Here is an 18,265-nt window from a genome sequence, read left to right on the forward strand (position 1 = left end):
GCGTCACAGTGGAGTTAATGGGATCCAACTTAATGGGATCTCAGCGTGGTTACGGGGTCCCGCTGGGATAATGAGATCCCAGCACGGCTAATGCGATCACAACGAGACAATGAAATCCCCGGGCACAACTGAGCCAACGCTCTACTTCCGGTCCCCGCCACTTCCGGTCCCCGCTCCCGCCGCTCCTCGCCTCGCCCCTCCCCTCGGCCCCGCCTCCGCCTCCCCTCCCCCTTGAGAATCCCAATTTGGGCGCCTCAGAAACCGGGAAAGTCCCTTCGGGCGCGGGGCGGAACCTTTTTGCTCAGCGTTTTTGTGGGGACCGCTTATCGCATCGCACCTTTGAGGCGGAACGTTGTTTCCGGGGGGGGAAGGGGGCGCTATTCGCAACGCACCGCCGAATCGGAAGTCGGCGCGGAACGCATTTCCGAGCGGGGTGGAACTTCCCGTTTCGGAGTTTCCGGGGGGACCGCATTCCGCAACGCACCGCCGCGCTCCGGTACCGGCGCGGAGGCCCTGAAGATGGCGGCGGGCGGTGGAGGGCGGCGTTGAGCGCGGCGGCGCGGCCATGGAGGGCGGCGGGGCCCAGCCCAGCCTGCAGCTGGTGTACCAGGCTGTGCAGGCCCTCTACCACGACCCCGACCCCAGCGGCAAGGAGCGGGCCAGCTGCTGGCTGGGCGAGCTGCAGCGCTCGGTGCGGACCGCGGTGGGGCGGGGGGAGCACGTGGCGGGGGGCGGGGAGTTAGGGCTGGGGAGGCGGCGGTTTTCGAAGGCGAGAGGGGTGGGGTGGGATGGGGAGTGGCTCCGAGACGGTTCCGGTGCACCCCCAGGAATGTCCCGATACCCTCCTAGGAGAGGCTCAGTGCTCTCAGGAGTGTCCCGGAGCTTCCCTACACGTCCCTGGTGTCCCCCAGGAGATCCTCTATACTCCTGGCGTTGCTCTGGTTCTCATCGGAGGCGTCCTAGTGGCCTCCAGTAGTGGCTCGGTGTCCCCTAGGACTTCCCTCATTCTCCTCAGGAGATTTCTGAAGCTCTTGGTACAGCTCTGATGCTCTGAGGAGTATCCAGGTGCCCCCCAAGAGGTCCCATTACCCCCTAAGAGATCCCCAGTGCTCCTGGTATGGTCTTAGTGCTTCCATGGTGTCCCCCAGGAATGTGGTGATCCCAGGAGGTCCCCTGAGCTCCTGGTAGAGCCTCTGTGCCCCCAGGAGAACCCTGATGTTGCTGAAATGGCCCTGGTAGCCCCCAGGATATTCTTGGTTCCCTTCAGTGCCCCCCAAGACACCCCCTCTGCTTTGGGTGTCACCCTGGAGCCTCCCAGGAGTGTCCTGGTGCTCCTGGAACAGCCGCAGTGCCCTCTGGAGGTCTGTGACATACCTGGTGCTTCTGATGTGAACTCTATGCCCCCCATAGCTTCCTCTAGGAGTGACCCAGTGACCCCAGAAGTTCCAGGGACGTTCCAGGAGTACCCCCAGGTGCTCCTGGAATGGCCATAGTATCCCCACAGGGTCAGGTGGCTTTGTCACAGCAAATCCTGGGAGATGTTGTGAAATGCCATCACGAAGGTCTTGTCCTTTTGTTCTCTGTGGGATGAGCAGGGTGCTCAGGTGCACAAGGGCTGGTGGAAATCATGGAGTCAAATCCTTCTGGGTTCGGGTTCTCCTATAAGTGTGTTGCTGTGTGAAATCCACCACACGTTGTTGCATGGAAATAAGACCCATGAACTTTGGGGAGGAGATGGAAAACCTAAATGCCTTTGCTGTTTTCCTGCTCCCTGCTCTATGGACATCCCATGGATGTCACCAAGCTCCAAGCGAGCATTTTGTGGCTGCTGCTGTGTGTAGAGCAGCTATCATGGTTGTTTTTTAGTGATGGTTTGGTGCAGCATGGTTGTGCTTTGAGGTGGATTTTTGGCTTGGTAAGAGATGGGAGCCAGGCATTGCTCATGTCGACAGCTCATTCTGATACAGTGTTCCTTGGCTCTGTTCCTAAAGTTAATTAAATAAGAATAGTGTGGAAGTGGAGGGTAGAAGGTACCTTAAAAAAACCCAGATCTGCCAATCAAAGCATGCTGGAAATAACATCTGGGTACTTCCCCAAGGAGCAGCTGCATCAGATGGCTGTGTTTGGCACTGTGACACAGATCACCCCCGTGGCAAAACCCATCAGGTGCACGGTGATGTGGAGCTGTGCCACCGTGGCGTGGAGCACCATGGGCTGAGCTCCTGCCTGAAACAGGGATACAAAATCATGGGACCATTAAGGTTCTTCTTTAAAGCACGCTTTCAGCTCTGGTATTGGGATTCATCTCTGAAAGTTGGGCACACCAAGATGAACCTCACAGAGCGGTGGTCCTCTTTGTTACGCTGGTAGTCTTCTTGGAGTTGGTGTTCAATTGGCCTTTGGCAGTTGTCTTCATTTTGCAGTGGTCTTTGTTAGGGTAGTGATCTCTGTTGGGTCCTTGGTCTTTGTTGGGACGCCCATCTTCTTTGTTGGGATGTTTGTTGTCACCTTCAACACCCATCTTCAGTGCCATAGTTGGCATTTCAGTTTACACTCCTCTTGCTGTTCAGGTTTTGCAGCCCAAAGTCATTTTTGAGGCCCTGTGTGGGATTGGGAAGTGGAAGAAATCCTCACATAGGTTCCAGGATGAAACGGATCCATGATGGAGTGAAGTCTGGGGAAAGGGAGGAGTGAGCCTTCATTTTCAAGATGGAGTTAGGATTTTAGGGTTAGTGTTAGAGTTAGCATGTTAGGATTGGCACTGGGAGGGTTTGGAGCAACATGGGCTGAAGTCCCCTTCGACCTCAAACCATTGTGGGGCTGTGGGGTTCCCTCCACTCCAAACCATTCCCCAGTTCTCACCACCCTCCAGTCCTGCTTCCCATCAACCAAACCCTTTGTGGCTTTGTCTAATGCCTGCAGCAATGGGAAGTGTGATCCGGGGAACTGTTGGGGCTGAGGGAAACATGGATTTCAAGCTCTTCAGCGAAACAAAAATTAATTTTTAAGCCATTTTACCAAAATGAAAACTGGCACTCCTGTTGGGTGCCACCATCGCCCTCAAGCCGCCATCATCCGGTGTTTGGTAGCCCAATATTCATTGACAAGGTGCTAACGGTGTCGGTGCAGGGGGTGAGGGGGTGTGCTTGTATCTTCAGGAATCCCCCTTTGCCCTCAGGTTCACGCGTGGGAGATCTCAGATCAGCTCCTGCAGATCCGTCAGGATGTGGAGTCGTGCTACTTCGCAGCGCAGACGATGAAGATGAAGATCCAGACCTCGTTCTACGAGCTCCCCACTGACTCGCACGCCTCACTGCGCGACTCGTTGCTGTCCCACATCCAGAACTTGAAGGACCTCTCACCAGTCATCGTCACCCAGGTAGGAGGAGGATCTGGGATTGATTCCAGCGGGTTTAGGGCTTCCCCAAGAGTGGGTGCTGCTGATTTCTCCACCAAACCCCTTTCTGAGGTCTCCTTGGCTGCTTTTCCTCCATCACGGAGCAAGAAGAGTGGAGAACACTGATGCCATGCTGCCAAGCACTATTCTCTGTCTCCATTTGATAACTGTTTAAAGCCAATCAATGCTTTATCCCCGTTCATTTGATTTCTTTATCCCCTGTGGACACTGATGCGTTCTGGGAAACCCCTCCCATCCCATTATCTCAAATCTCCTTGGTGGCACTACACGACCCAGCCAAGGCTTTAAATAACCGAGCATGGGGCACCGAGCCTGCACCAGCCACACGGCCAGGCAATCAGGATGCCAAACCTGAGCTCATTTTTCCCCCAATACTATTGGAACACAGACAGCAAGTGGAAGGAAGGGAGCCCCTAGAGCTCCTCCTGCTGGCTGCCTGGGAATGCCCCTCCAGAGCTGGGATGGAGGTGCTCTGTGGGATGGGACAGCTGGGGAGCGGAGGGGATGTTGGTGTTGCAGCTTTGCCACAAGCACCCCAAAACGAGGGACATTTGAGGGTTTTGCTCCCCCGCTCCAAGCTGTGTTTTCTCTCCTCTGCAGCTCGCTTTAGCAATAGCAGACCTCGCCCTGCAGATGGCTTCTTGGAAGGGCTGCGTGCAGACGTTGGTTGAAAAGTAAGTGGTTTCTGTCTGTTGGTGGGCAGATCTGTGCGGTCCAACAACACACGTGGCAGTGAGTGGGGCAACAGTGGAAGTGTTTGTCACTCACTCAATAATCTGAGGAGCTTCTCAGATCGCCTTCGAGGAGAGATAGAATTCCCATCTGTCTCCCTGCGTGTGACAGCATTTAGGATTCCCATGTTTGCTTTTCTACCCCCTGCCCACACGCTGCCCACGCTTCTCTTGCTTCCAGGTATAGCAATGATGTCACCTCACTGCCCTTCCTGCTGGAAATCCTCACGGTGCTGCCCGAGGAGGTGCACAGCCGCTCGCTGCGCATCGGGGCCAACCGCCGCACGGAGATCATCGAAGACTTGGCCTACTACTCCAGCACTGTTGTCTCCCTGCTGGTGAGGGCGTGCACAATTCTAGTTAGTCCGTGCTCTCCACTGGGTCTCCTCCTGGTGCAGTTTTCCTTCCACCCCAAACAGTTCTGGGATTGGAGGTCCCTTCCACCCCCAACCATTCTAGGATGGAAGGTCCCCTTCACCCTAAACCATTGTGGGATTGAAGGTCCCAAACCATTCCATGATTTGTCTTCTGGCTCTCGGTATTTAAGTATAGATAAACGTCCTTAATCTCGTGGTTGTGGGTCCAGTGATGGGCTGAGCTGAAGTGCAAAATCTGCCTTTGGAATTTATGAGCACAGTGAGGATCTCTGGAAAACCAGCTGTGTCTTTTGGGTGCCTTAGGATCCTAGAGTCGTCAAGCCATAGAATATCCCAAGTTGCAAGGGATCCATGAGGATCTTCAAGTCCAGCCCCCGGCTCTGCAGGGCACCACCCAAAACCCAAACCCTGTGTCCCTTGGGGGAAGTTAAGGTCACCCTGCAGAGACTCCAGGATGGATGTCTATCCTGACCTCATTTTCCCAAATCACAGTTCTCATTCTGCCATAGATGACGTGTGTGGAGAAAGCGGGCAACGATGAGAAGATGCTCATCAAAATCTTCCGGTGCCTGGGGAGCTGGTTCAACCTGGGGGTCCTGGACAGCACCTTCATGGCCAACAGCAAGCTGCTGTCACTCCTTTTTGAGGTGCTGGTGAGTACCCCTGATGCTGCAGTGCTTTTAAATCCATCTGATGCTGCTTCTCTGCCTACAGAAGGTGTGCTGCAGCCCCTGCATTGGGTAGGAACCCTCTGGGCTTTTGTTTTATGGTGATAGCAGCAGCCAGGGGGTGGTGTGGATGAGGAATGGCACTTCCAGCCTGCCTAGGAGGTACCACCATGGCCAAGTCTGCATCTTGGTCATCAGTTTGCCATCATGGGTTGAAGTTTCATGAGTTTTTATGATTTTAGGAGTTGTCCATATTCCTTGGGGAGGGGGGGGGGGGGAGAAGAGATTTTCTTTGTCTGCATTCCTCTTTGAACAAACTACATTTGCTTAGCACTGAAATCAATGCTGAAAATCTTCCAAGTTTTCAGCAGAAGATTTAATTCCTTTGCTGATGCTTTTATCGTTTTGCTCCAAAGGGGTTTTTGCCCTTTTATGCACATGACAGAGCACTGTCAGCAAACAGATTCTGGCGTTTTCTGGAGCTGCAGCCCCACGTTGTGTCACTTCCTCCCCTTGTTAACAGGAAACACATTTACGTCTGTACCGTGGTGCAAATTAAACAGACGACAAATGCAAATGAGAGCTTCTGTTCAGCAGGAGGAGGAGCAGACAACACTTATGTCACAGAAAGCCATGTCCCACAGTGGGCTGCCCTGATTGCCAATGCAACTTACAGATCTGTCTCTTTTTTTTCCTCCTCCTCCTGACAGCAACAAGACAAGACCTCCTCCAACCTGCACGAGGCTGCCTCGGACTGTGTCTGCTCGGCGCTCTACGCCATTGAGAACGTGGAGACCAACCTGCCCCTGGCCCTGCAGCTCTTCCAGGGGGTCCTCACCCTCGAGAGTGCCTACCACATGGCAGTGGCACGGGAGGACCTGGACAAGTGAGTGGTCATGGCTGGAGCAGCAGGAGTTGGCTGCTGCATTCTCTGATGTGGTTATTTGGGGGATTTGTTGAATTTGGGTCATTTCCTCCTTTTTCACCTTTGTGTTCTTCTCGTGGTTCTGTGGTTCCAAAAATTCTTATCCCTCTGAGCTGAGTTCCCATTTGTTAAGATGTTTCTCCAAAACAAGAAGCACCCAAAGCTGCTGGGGATCCCAAACCCACTGGGGATCCCAGTGTAACAAAGAGATCCCAAATCCACTGGGGATCTGAACACAACAAGAAGATCCCAAATTCAATGGGGATTCCAAAGCAATGATAAGCACTCAAAGCTGTTGAGGATCCCAAACTCACTGAGGATCCCAGTGCAATGAGAGGCACTCAGAGCCCCTGGGGAATCCCAAACCAAATGGGATCCCAGCACAACAAGATTATCCCAAACCCATTGGGGATCTCAACCCCATTGGGAGCCCAGTGCAGCAAGAAGCTGTTTGGGATCTGAATACAATGAGAAGCACTTGAAGCCATTGGGGTTCCCAAGCTCATCAGGTATCCCAACACAAGAAGACCCCAAATTCATTGGGGTCCCAACACTGTGAGAGAACAACAAACAATGTGGGGATCCCAGTCCAAGGAGAAGATCCCAAAACCATCAGGGATTCCAACACAACAAGAAGATACCAACCCTTTTTTCTTTTCTTTTTTTTTTTCCTACTCCTTTTTCTCACCTTTCTTTTTTTATCATGGTCCCACGGTTTCCAAACATCACCTCTGGATGTTTTGGGCTCAAAACAGCTCAGCAGGGACAGAGCCAGGTTGCAAAACCAAAATCTCATTCGTAGACTGGTTTGGGGTGGAAGGGAGCTTTCATCTCTGAGTGTCAGGGATTGTGCATTTATGTTTTTTGTCTTTGGGATTGTCGCTCCTTCCTGGGGTATATTGGGTTGATTTGTCGAGGGTTGTGTGGTTATGTTGGGGATGATTACTCCTTCCCCGGGCATTTTTCTTTGGAATCATGGTATACTTTGGGTTGATTTGAGTCTGTAGCTCCTTCCCTGGGCACTTTGGGTTGATTTGTCCATGGGATTATGGAGGATTTGGGATTTTGGGGTCCATTACTCCTTCCTGGTGTACATTGTGTTGGTTGAGTCGAAGGGACGCTCAAACAGTTGGCAGCGTCCCATGATCTGGGATGAGTTCTAGGACATATTGCCCACACAACCCACGCCATGCTCCCCTCAGTTCATCCCCCTGACCCACACCTCACTTTCCCTCCCCAGGGTGCTCAACTACTGCCGTGTGTTCACCGAGCTATGCGAGACCTTCCTGGACAAGATTGTCTGCACGCCGGGCCAGGGGCTGGGTGACCTGCGGACACTGGAGCTGCTGCTGATCTGTGCAGGGCACCCGCAGTATGAGGTGGGCACAGAGTCATCTCCTTGTCCCTCATCTTCCCTGTGGTTGTACTTGTGAGGAGAGCTTCATTCTCCTCGTGGCCACTCTTTAAGTTCTGGAGATGCTGTGATGAACTCACTGAGTCTTGTGAGGATGATAAGACCCAACTCCTTCCATCCTTCCTTAGAGGGTAGATTCATCCTGGCCTTCCTTTTAGGGCAGGTCATTCAGCTTATCCCATCCTTCTTATAGGGCAGGTCACTCCTTCCATCTCATCCTAACCTTCTTGTAGGGCAGGTCACTCCTTCCATCTCATCCTAACCTTCTTGTAGGGTAGGTCACTCCTCCCATCCCATCCAATCTTTCTTGTAGGGGACAAATTTTAGATGACCTCTGGGTTTAAAATCCTTTTTTAATTCACAAGGAGATTGACAAAGCTGCAGGTACCACTCCATGTTTTACTGTGGGTGGAAGAAGCAGTGGTGCCTGATGGACATCCACAACTCTATAAAACCTCAGAGACCCAGTATGGGAAGCCATGCAGGCAGTGTGGACATCAAACCTGGAATTTCTCTCCTTCCTCCCCATCCAGGTGGTTGAAATCTCCTTTAACTTCTGGTACCGCCTGGGGGAGCACCTGTACAAGACAGAGGATGCTGTCATCCATGGTATCTTCAAAGCCTACATCCAACGCCTGCTGCACGCGCTGGCCCGGCACTGCCAGCTCGACTCAGATCATGTAAGGCCACTTTTTTTTGTGGCATTTTCTGTCTTCCTTCTCCTCACTGCATTTCCTGTGGACCCCCTCCCACTCCCCCACAGCATTTCCCAAAATGAGACGCACTCTGTTATGTCCTCCCAGAGGTATTTTTGCTGGGACATGCCTTCTTTGGAAGCTGGCGGCTTTTCCTCCTTTCCCACCCTTCTCCCTCCCCCCATTTTGTTCTTCTCATCCCTTCTATCCCAGGAGGGTGTCCCAGAGGAGACAGATGACTTCGGTGAGTTCCGGATGCGCGTCTCAGACCTGGTCAAGGACCTCATTTTCCTGGTGGGCTCAGTGGAGTGCTTCGCACAGGTGGGACCACGTTACCTCCCTGTGCCCTAAAACATGCAGGCACAGACACAGGGTCCCGAACTCAGTGTAGATGCTGCTGTTTTGGGGTGAGATTGATGATTCTGGGGCTTTTTTATTGACTTGTTTTCTCCCTCTTGCAGCTCTATGCGACGCTGAAGGATGGCAATCCACCCTGGGAGGTGACAGAGGCCGTCCTCTTCATCATGGCCTCCATTGCCAAGAGTGTTGACCAGTGAGTGGCACTGGGGGTCTTTGTAGAGTTCAGCGGTGCTATTTCCAAACTGAAGATCCTCTGTGAGCCCGCTTCTGAAACTTGGAATGTTCTGTAATTCCATTTCCAAACTGGGGAATGTTTTGTGATCCCATTTCCAAAATGGGGATTGTTCTGTAATTCTGTTTCCATTTTGGAGGTTCCGTTTCCAACTCAAGGTGCTCTGTGATTCTGATATTCTGCAATCCTATTCCAAATCCAGGATATATTATTGTGTCATTCCCAAACTGATTCCCTTCCCAAGCTGGGGTGTTCTTTGACTTCCTTCCCAACATAGGCTGCCATGTGATTGTATTCCCACCAGAGATGCTCCACATTTTGATGCCAACTCTGGCTGCCATGTGCAGGCAGATTTTTGTGGAGTCAGGAGGTTGGGACCCTGCTAAAAATCTCTCTGTCTCATCTTAGTCCCACTGCCCCTTCCTAATCCACCCACTTCATCCTGCAGGGAGAACAACCCAACACTGGTGGAGGTGCTGGAGGGAGTGGTGAGGCTCCCTGAGTCGGTGCACACGGCTGTGCGCTACACCAGCATCGAGCTGGTGGGCGAGATGAGCGAGGTGGTGGACAGGAACCCTCAGTTCCTGGGTGAGTCCCTCTCAGAGACCCCCTTCCTTGCTCCCTGCCCCACTCCCTGCACTCACCCTGTTTATTTCACACCTCTCCAGACCCTGTGCTGGGCTACCTGATGAAGGGGCTGTGTGACCGTCGGTTGGCTTCGGCCGCAGCCAAGGCCATCCACAACATCTGCTCGGTGTGCCGTGACCACATGGCACAGCACTTTACTGGGCTGCTGGAGATTGCCCGCTCCCTCGACTCCTTCGCGCTGTCCCCAGAGGCTGCAGTCGGGCTCCTCAAGGGTGAGTGGGGTGGGCCTCAACTGGGGTCTGGATGGGCTGTGTCCAGTTGATCAATGTGGCTGTATTGGGTGGTGCTCAATGGGGCTGTGTCTTGTTGATCAGCGGGGCCACGTTGGGTCGTGGTGAAGGGGGCAGTGTCCTGATGGTTAACGGGGACGTGTTGGGTGGTGGTCAATGGGACTCTGTCCAGTTGGTCAATGGGATCACACTGAGTGGTGGTCAGCTGGGCCATATTGAGTACTGGTCAATGGGGCTGCGTTAGGTGGTGGTCAACAGGTTTGTGTCCAGTTTGTCAACGGGGTTGTGTTGGGTGGTGGTCAATGGCACTTCATCCAGTTGGTCTACACTCGATGGTGGTCAGTGGGGCCACGTTGGGTGGAGTTCAACAGGGTTCTGTTCTGTCGATCAGTGGGACCGTACCCAGTTGGTCACTGGGACCACGTTTGGTGGCAGTCAATGTGGCCACATCCAGTTGGTCAATGGGAATGTGTTGGGTGGTGGTCAATGGGGCTGCATCCAATTGGTTGCGTCCCTCTCCTCCCAAGATGTGAGGGATGGGACATGAGGAAATGACCTCAGGTTGTGCCAAGGGAGGGGTAGGTTGGGTGTATGAAAAAATTCCTTCTCTGGGAGGGTTGTGAAGCACTGGGATGGCAGCCCAGGGCAGGAGCTGAGTCCCCATCCCTGGAGGGACTGAAGGTAATCGTGGACATGGTGCATGGGGATGTGGCCTGGTATTTGGCTGGGCAGTGCCAGGTGAGCAGTGGGATGTGATGTCCTTCAAGGTCTCTTCCAACCCATGTGATCCCACAGTACTGTGGTCTGTAGGAGGTGTCTGTCCAGGTGCCTGGACAGAGGGAGATGTCTGAGAGGAGTGTGTGGCTAAAGAGGCAAAATGGTGCTTTTCTGCTAGTTAGCACTCATATAGCAATACAAACAGTGTTGGCTTTGCTGCCCCACCCCAAAACACTATCCCCTTCCTCATGAGGCTGTTTTAGGGTCAGACCCGTGCCTTTGCCTTGCAGGGACAGCGTTGGTCCTTGCCAGGCTGCCCCTGGAGAAGATTGCTGAGTGCCTGAGTGAGCTGTGCGCTGTGCAAGTGCTCGCCCTGAAGAAGGTACGGCTGTGGCACCAGGCTGGGATCTGTCCCCAAATGGCAGTGACGTTTCTGTGTGGATGTCCTCCCACGTGGGGATGATGCCACTGATCCCCCCCATCCCCCTGTGTCCCCTTTTTGCAGCTGCTCTCACAAGAGCCAAGCAATGGGCTCTCCTCCGACCCCACCGTGCCCCTGGATCGCCTTGCTGTCATCTTCAGGTCCGAGCCGTTGTCATCCCAGTTGTGCCACCATTCTGTTCCTGCTGTGTCCCAGTTGTGTCACAATTGTGTCCCCATTTCATCCTGGTCACGTTTCCATTATGTCCCAGTTGTATCTTGAACGTGTCCCAGTCATGTCCCTGTCTTGTCTCGTTCATGACCCAGTCTTGTCCACATTCTATCCTGGCTATGTCCCTGTCCTGTCCCCATTCCATCCTGATCGTGTTCCCTTCCTGTCCTATCCTGTCCTCATCCTTTCCTATCCTGTTCATATCTCGTCCCCATTCCATCCCAGTTGTGTCCCTGTGTTGTCCCCCTCCTGTCCTCATTGTGTCACCATTCTGTCCCTGTCTTGTCCCCGTCCTGATCTGGTCGTCTCACTATCATGTCCCCATTCTGTCTCACTTGTGTCCTGATCATGTCCTCATGCTATACCCATCCTCTTCCCCATCCATCTCTGTCCTGTCCCCATCATGTCCCCTTCCTATTCCCATTCCATCCCATTTCCTCTCCCATCACACCCCCACTGCTCTGTAGCACTTACCCCACTCTGCTCCTGCAGGCATACAAACCCCATTGTGGAGAACGGGCAGATCCACCCGTGCCAAAAAGTCATCCAGGAGGTGAGCATGGGACAGGACCTGGCAGCACCCCCTGCCACAGTGTGGGGCGGTGGGGGTCACCCTGACCCTCTGCCCCCAGATCTGGCCCGTGCTATCTGAGACCCTGAACAAGCACAGTGCTGATATCCGCATCGTGGAGCGCTGCTGCCGCTGCCTGCGCTTCGCTGTGCGCTGCGTGGGGAAGGGCTCTGCCGCACTGCTGCAGCCCCTGGTCACACAGGTATGGGGAGCAGGGGGAGCAGGGGGGTGTGTGGGACTGCAGCTGGGGCTGGGGTGGGAGGGGTTTGAACTGGGACTGGGGAGGGAGGGGAGAAGCCGATGGGATTGGGATTGGGGAGGGAGGGGTAGAAAATAAGGGGATTGGGAGGGATGGGTGGGAACTGGTATGGGGATTGGGAAGGGATAGGGGAAGCCAGATGGGGTTGGGGAGGGTTGGGCTGGGGGAGGAATGGGGAAAACCTGATGGAATTGGATCGGGATGCATGGAATTGCGTATGGGATGGGAAAAGGATGTGGGAAGATGCAGCTGGGAGTGGGAAGGGATGGGGGAAACCTCAGCTGGGGTTGGGAAGGGATGGGGGAAACCATCTGGGATTGGAAAGGAGCTGCAGCGGTGTGTGCCCCACAGATGGTGAGCGTGTACCGGGCGCACCAGCACTCGTGCTTCCTATACCTGGGCAGCATCCTGGTGGATGAGTACGGGATGGAGGAGGGCTGCCGGCAGGGGCTGCTTGACATGCTGCAGGTGGGGCTTTCCTCGGCCCCCTCCTGCAGTTCCTGAACCCCAATCCCTACCCCAAACCTACAATTCAAGAACCCCAACCTAACCCCACCCCAGTCCTACAATCCCAGCCCCAATCCTACAATCCCAGCCCAAGTCCTGTGAGCCTGTGGCTGGGGGGAGATCAAGAGACCAGCTTTGGGTTGGGGTGACCAGATGACCTAATTGACCAGGACCCCTAACTACCAAGGATGCCCAATTAATTGCCAAGGAGCCTTAATGACTGGTGTACCCCCCCAGGCTCTCTGCATCCCCACCTTCCAGCTCCTCGAGCAGCCCAGTGGCCTCCAGAACCATCCCGACACCGTGGATGACCTCTTCCGCCTTGCAGCCAGGTACCTGCATCCCCCCCGTGTCCCCACATCCCCATGTCCCCATAAACCTGTGTCTTCCGTGTCCCTGAATCCTCACGTCTCCATGTCCTCCATACCTCCATGTCCTCCACATCTGTGTCACCAAGTCCTCCATGTCCCTCTGTCCCTGCATGCCCATGTCCCTAAGTCCTCTGTGTCCCCATGTCCCCAATTGTTCTATGTCCCTCTGTCCCTGCATCTCCTTGTCCTCTCTGTCCCTGTGTACACCTCTCCCTGCTTGCCCATGTCCCCAAGTCCTCTCTGTCTCCGTGTCCCTGCATCCCTATGCCCCCTGTTTCCTGCACCTGTGTCCCCCAGTCCTCCTTGTCCCCATTTGATATCCCCATAACACGCTGTCACCACAATCCCGTCCTCATGTCATATTATATCTCCCTATCCTTGTCCCCAGAACCCATTGTCTCCTGTCCCTATGTACCCGTATCCACCTGTCCTCATTCCTCTGTCCCCACATCATATCCCCCTATCCCCTTGTACCCATATCCCCCATTCCCCTTCTCCCCACATCAGATCCCTCTGTCCCCATGCTCCCCCCATCCTCACACTCCATCCCCATCTCATATCCGCACGTCCCCCCACTCTCCCCATCCCATACCCCCTGCCTCCCCATCCCAATGCCCCCCTGTCCCCCCGCCCCTGTGGCACTGTCTCTGTCCCAGGTTCATCCAGCGCAGCCCAGTGACGCTGCTGCGCAGCCAGGTGATGATCCCCATCCTGCAATGGGCCATTGCTGCCACCACGCTGGACCACCGTGATGCCAACTGCAGCGTCATGAAGTTCCTGCGTGACCTCGTGCACACTGGGGTGGCCAATGATGTGAGTGGGGTGGGATGGGGGGGAAGGAGGCAGGGTGCTGAGATTTAGGGTCGGAGAGAGGGGTGGGATTGAAGGAGAATGTGCGGGAGGACGTGGAGTTGGGAGAGGATCTAGGGTTGGGGTGGTAGGGCTGGGCTGGAAGAGGATGTAGGGTTGGGTTTGGTTGGGAGGGAATGTGGGGTTTGGTTGGGAGAGGATGTAGTGTTGGAAGACAGTATGGGGTTGGGAGAGGATACGGAGTTGAGTTGGAAGAGAGCACGAGGATGGATTGGAAGAGGATGTGGGGTTGGATAAGGATATGGGATGGAGTTGTGGGAGGACGTGGGGTTGGGAGAAAGACAAGGGGTTGAAAGAGAATGTAGGACTGGGAGAGGATGTGAGGTTGGGTGGGGATATAGGGTTGTAGGGTTTGGGTTGCGATGTAGGACTGGGGTCAGAGAGGAATTTGGGGTTGGAAGTGATGCAGGTTGGGGTTAGAATGTTGGAGATTTGGGGTTGGGGTGATGCGGGGATGATGGTGGGTTGGGGTTGGAGATGATGTGGGGATGGAGATCTAGGGCTAGAAATGGGGTGGAGGTTTGGAGTCACAGTTTTAGTGTTAGGGTTAGAATTGTAGGACTGGGCTTATTTTTTCAGGGTCGGCATTAGGGTTTTAGGGTTAAGATAAAGATTTTAGGGTCAGGGTTGGGATTAGGGTTTTATGATTAGGGTTTTAAGGTTACAATTTTGGTGTTAGGGTTAGGATTAGGGTTTTAGGGCCAGGGTTAGAATCGTAGAGTTTGAGTGAGGGATTTAGGGCGAAGCTGACCCTCCACCCCCCCCCTGCAGCACGAGGAGGACTTTGAGCTGCGCACAGAGCTGATCTCGCAGGTGCTGCGGCAGTTGGGGCAGCAGCTTGTCTCACAGCTCCTGCACACCTGCTGCTTCTGCCTGCCACCCTATACACTGCCCGACGTGGCTGAGGTGCTCTGGGAGATCATGCAGAGCGACCGTGCGGTGAGCAGCTGTCATTGTGTCCTCTCAGCCCCCTCACCCCTCCATCCCCTCTGTCCCTACAGCCTCATGTCCCCTCTGTCTTCATGTTCCCAGAGTCCCTGCTTCCCCATGCTCCTTTCTCCCTGTATCACCCACATCTCCATGTTCTCACGTCTTCCGTTTCCTCGTATCTCTCTGTTCCCATCTCCCTATACCTCTAGGTCCTCAGTGTCCCCACACCCCCATGTCCTTGAGATCTCCATGTCCCCATGTGACTATATCCCAATGTTCCCCATATCCTCACATTCTCCCCATCTCGATGACCCTGCAGCCCCATGTCCCCATATCCCCATAGCCCTGTGTCACCTATCCCTGTGCCTCCCTATCTTCCATGTCCTTAACATCCCCATGTCCCCCACATCTCCATGTCCTTGCTTTCCTGTGTCCCTATATCCCTGCTTTCCTATGTCCCTACATTTCTGCTTGTCCGTGTCCTCATCTCCCACATCTGTGTCCCCGCCTCCCTGTGTCCCTACATCACCGTGTCACCCATGTCCCTGTGACGTCCCCATGTCCCCCCCTCACACAGAGTAACCCGGGGGGAGCACAGCACCCACCTCCTGCCCTCTCCCCTCCCCGCAGACCTTCTGTCGATGGCTGGAGAACTCCCTGAAGGCACTGCCAAAGGAGACGTCAGGGGGGGCCATCCAGGTGACACACAAACAGCTGACGGATTTCCACAAGCAGGTGACGAGGTGAGAGCCCAGAGACCCCCAATTAGTGCTGGGAGCCCCAGCCTCAATTAGCAACTGGAGCCCTGTCCTCAATATCTGATGGGATCCCAAATCCCAATTTGTGATCAAAGCCCAGACCCCAATATCTGATGGGACTCCAGACCTCAATTTGGGATCAGAACCCACACCCCAATATCTCATGGCACCCCAGCTCCTGTTGTGTCCCTGTGGACCCCCAGTGAGAGTACACGGGGACATCTGCCCAACCCACACTCCTACCAATCCCCAAATGGGATTTTCCTCTCTGGCACCATTGATGTGCCAAAGCCATCCATGAGTCCCCAGCAGGTCCATCTGTCCCCAGAGCGTCTGTTTGTCCCGTGGTTCTATCTGTCCCCACAGATTAGTGTGTTCCCAATGGATCTGTCTGTTCCAAATCAGTCCGTGTGTCCCAGTGGGTCAGTACATCCCCAACGTCTCCATCCCTCTGTCCCCAAGTGTGGGACAGATCACTGTGTCCCCAAGGGATCCATCCATCCCTAACTGCATTATCCATCCCCAGAGGGTCTGTGTGTCACCTAGGAGTCCATCTGTCCCAAACCACTCGGTGCATCCCTAACCCCTCTGTCCCTCTCCACCTTTCTGTGTGTCCCCCCCACTCCTGTAACACCCCCATCCCCTTGCAGCGCGGAGGAATGTAAGCAGGTCTGCTGGGCTCTGCGGGACTTCACCCGCCTGTTCCGATAGCCTGCGCCCTGCACCCAGCATGGCACCTGCCTCCCAGGTAAGGCACAGGGGTCTGGGGGCCACCGTGGGGGCAGTAGAACCCTCGAGGGCTTTGCCGGGGCTGGGGACATCAAATTATGTTGAGGACATGACACTCTGATGGGTTGGGGGACATTAGGTTCAGCTGGGGACATCGCGTTGGGTTGGGATCGTGGTGCTGGGCTGGGGACATCATGTTGAGTTGGATTGGTGACGTGCTGGGTTGGGCTAGGGACGTTGTGCTGGGTTGTGGACATCACATCAGACTGGGGACATAGTGCTGGGTTGGGGGCATGGCACTGGACTGGGGATGTGATACTGGGTTGGGGACATTGTGCTTTATTGGGGACATTGTTCTGGGTTCAGCTGGGGACATCATGTTGGGTTAGAACTGTTGGGTTGGGGACATTACGTGTTGGGCTGGGGACATGGGGTGGGATTGGGGACATAGTGCTGGGTTTAACTGGAGACATGGTGTTGGGTTGGTCTGGGGACGTGGGGTTGGGTTGGGGACATAGTGCTGGGTTTAACTGGGGACATGGGGTTGGGTTGGTCTGGGGACGTTGGGTTGGGGACATAGTGCTGGGTTTAACTGGGGACATAGTGCTGGGTTGGGGACATAGTGCTGGGTTTAACTGGGGACATGGGGTTGGGTTGGTCTGGGGACGTTGGGTTGGGGACATAGTGCTGGGTTTAACTGAGGACACGGGGTGGGATTGGGGACATAGTGCTGGGTTGGGGGCATGGCACTGGGTTGGGTTGGGGGACATGGGGTTGGATTTTAACACGACGCTGTGCTTGGGCCACGTTGTGGGGTTGAGGACATCGGGTTGGGTTTGTTGGGGACACAACCCCCCCTACAGCCCACCCCTCCCCAGAACATCCATTAATTAACAGAAGACAGAAACGAAGCCACCACGACTTGTCCCACAGCAGCAGCGACCGCTGGGGGCTGCACTCAGTGCCAGAGGAGCGTGCATCCCAACATTACGACCCCCCCCCCCAAAAAAAAACCAACAAAACCAACCCCCCCACACCGGGACTGTGCCCTCAACGAGCGCCGAAAAGTACCAAGAAATAGCACCAAAAGAACCCAGGGAAGAGCTCTGGGGAGGGGGGGGGGCATCTGAGGGGGGGGTCCACGCTCCCGGGGTTGGTGGGGGGGTGGGGACGCGGACTCGGCGCGGGGACGCGGCCGCGTGGGTCGAACTGCTTAAAAATATATATTATATTTTTTTTCTTTTTTTCTTTTTTTTCCAAAATTTGGTTTGTTTTATTGGTTTGGGTTTGGTTTTTTTTTTTTTGTTTTATTTTTTAATCGTTTTGATTTTTTTTTTTTTTGGAGGGGGAGAGCGCAGGGTTTTGGGGTGGGGGGTGGGGGGAGGGGGGGGGGTTGGGAGGTTGGGGGGGTGGGTTTCAGCTGTGTGAGTGCAGGGATGGGGCCGGGGCCGGGCGTGTGGTTCCGTCTGGTGTTGTAGCCATCTCGAGAACAATAAAAGAAAAAGAGAAAACAACAACAACAACAAAAAGCAAAAATGGTAAAAAAAAACCAAAAAATTTAAAACAAAAAATCGGTTATAAAAAAAAAAAAAAAACAAAAAAAAACACAACAAAAAAAAATACCAGCCTGAGGTGGTCCTGTCTGCTTTTTTATTTTGGGAAGGGGAAGGGGCTGGGGGGGGGGGGGGGCTCCGGGTGTTGTGTTCCAGATGTGTCACTCCAGGAGCAGCTGCAGTCCCGGTGTGACGATGTCCTACGGATGGTGGGGTTCCAGATGTGCTCCAGATGTGTTTGTTGTTGATGTCCTCCGGGAGCAGTGAAGGTGCAGGTATGGAGGCGTTCTGGTGCTGCTCCAGATGTGTTCCAGCTGCGCTCCCTGAGCAGCAACAGATCAGGTATGGCCACGTGCTGGGTCAGGTGGTGCTCCAGATGTGTTCCAGATGTGCTCCAGGAGCAGCCATGCTCTGGGCATCGCCATGTACTAGGTCAGGTGGTGCTCCAGATGTGCTCCAGGAGCAGCCGTGGCAGTGTTCTGGGTATGGTGATGCTCCAGGTGTGTTCCAGATGTTCTCTAGGAGCAGCTGTGCTCTGGATATGGCAATGTTTTAGGTCTGGCCGCGCTCCAGATGTGTCCCAGGAGCAGCCATGGCAATGTCCTAGGCATGGTGGTGCTCCAGGTGTCTTCCAGATGTGCTCCAGGAGC

The 18,265-nt window shown here is 54.4% G+C and overlaps 1 protein-coding gene across 3 annotated transcripts; it reads left to right on the forward strand.

Moving 5' to 3' along the window:
- Positions 1 to 445: 445 nt before the first annotated feature.
- On the forward strand, positions 446 to 17,063 carry TNPO3 (transportin 3). 3 transcript variants are annotated; one of them, XM_065743858.1, is made up of 23 exons: positions 447 to 691; positions 3,179 to 3,379; positions 4,019 to 4,092; positions 4,331 to 4,487; positions 5,036 to 5,179; positions 5,905 to 6,080; positions 7,360 to 7,498; positions 8,067 to 8,213; positions 8,442 to 8,549; positions 8,690 to 8,781; positions 9,269 to 9,408; positions 9,489 to 9,680; positions 10,706 to 10,797; positions 10,921 to 10,997; positions 11,560 to 11,620; positions 11,700 to 11,840; positions 12,249 to 12,365; positions 12,642 to 12,736; positions 13,432 to 13,588; positions 14,417 to 14,584; positions 15,206 to 15,318; positions 15,984 to 16,081; positions 16,926 to 17,063. In XM_065743858.1, exons 1-22 carry the CDS (start codon positions 566 to 568, stop codon positions 16,042 to 16,044), a joined length of 2,778 nt encoding a protein of 925 aa, XP_065599930.1. In that variant the 5' UTR covers positions 447 to 565; the 3' UTR covers positions 16,045 to 16,081; positions 16,926 to 17,063. The 3 variants fall into 3 exon arrangements, with proteins under 3 accessions (XP_065599932.1, XP_065599930.1, XP_065599931.1); XM_065743859.1 differs by having other exon boundaries at positions 448 to 691; positions 16,960 to 17,063; XM_065743860.1 differs by lacking the exon at positions 12,249 to 12,365 and having other exon boundaries at positions 446 to 691.
- The last annotated feature ends 1,202 nt before the right edge of the window (positions 17,064 to 18,265 follow it).

The sequence above is a fragment of the Cyrtonyx montezumae genome, unplaced genomic scaffold, assembly GCF_038088225.1.
Source record: "Cyrtonyx montezumae isolate F1298 unplaced genomic scaffold, pur_monq_1.0 scaffold_3, whole genome shotgun sequence".
Classification (NCBI taxonomy): domain Eukaryota; kingdom Metazoa; phylum Chordata; class Aves; order Galliformes; family Odontophoridae; genus Cyrtonyx; species Cyrtonyx montezumae.

Coding starts and splice junctions, on each gene's coding strand:
- TNPO3 (XM_065743858.1), top strand. CDS start 566: ATGGAGGGCGGCGGGGCCCAGCCCAGCCTGCAGCTGGTGTACCAGGCT. Junction 8,782..9,268: donor ATTGCCAAGAGTGTTGACCA/GTGAGTGGCACT, acceptor TTCATCCTGCAG/GGAGAACAACCCAACACTGG. Junction 9,409..9,488: donor CAGGAACCCTCAGTTCCTGG/GTGAGTCCCTCT, acceptor ACACCTCTCCAG/ACCCTGTGCTGGGCTACCTG.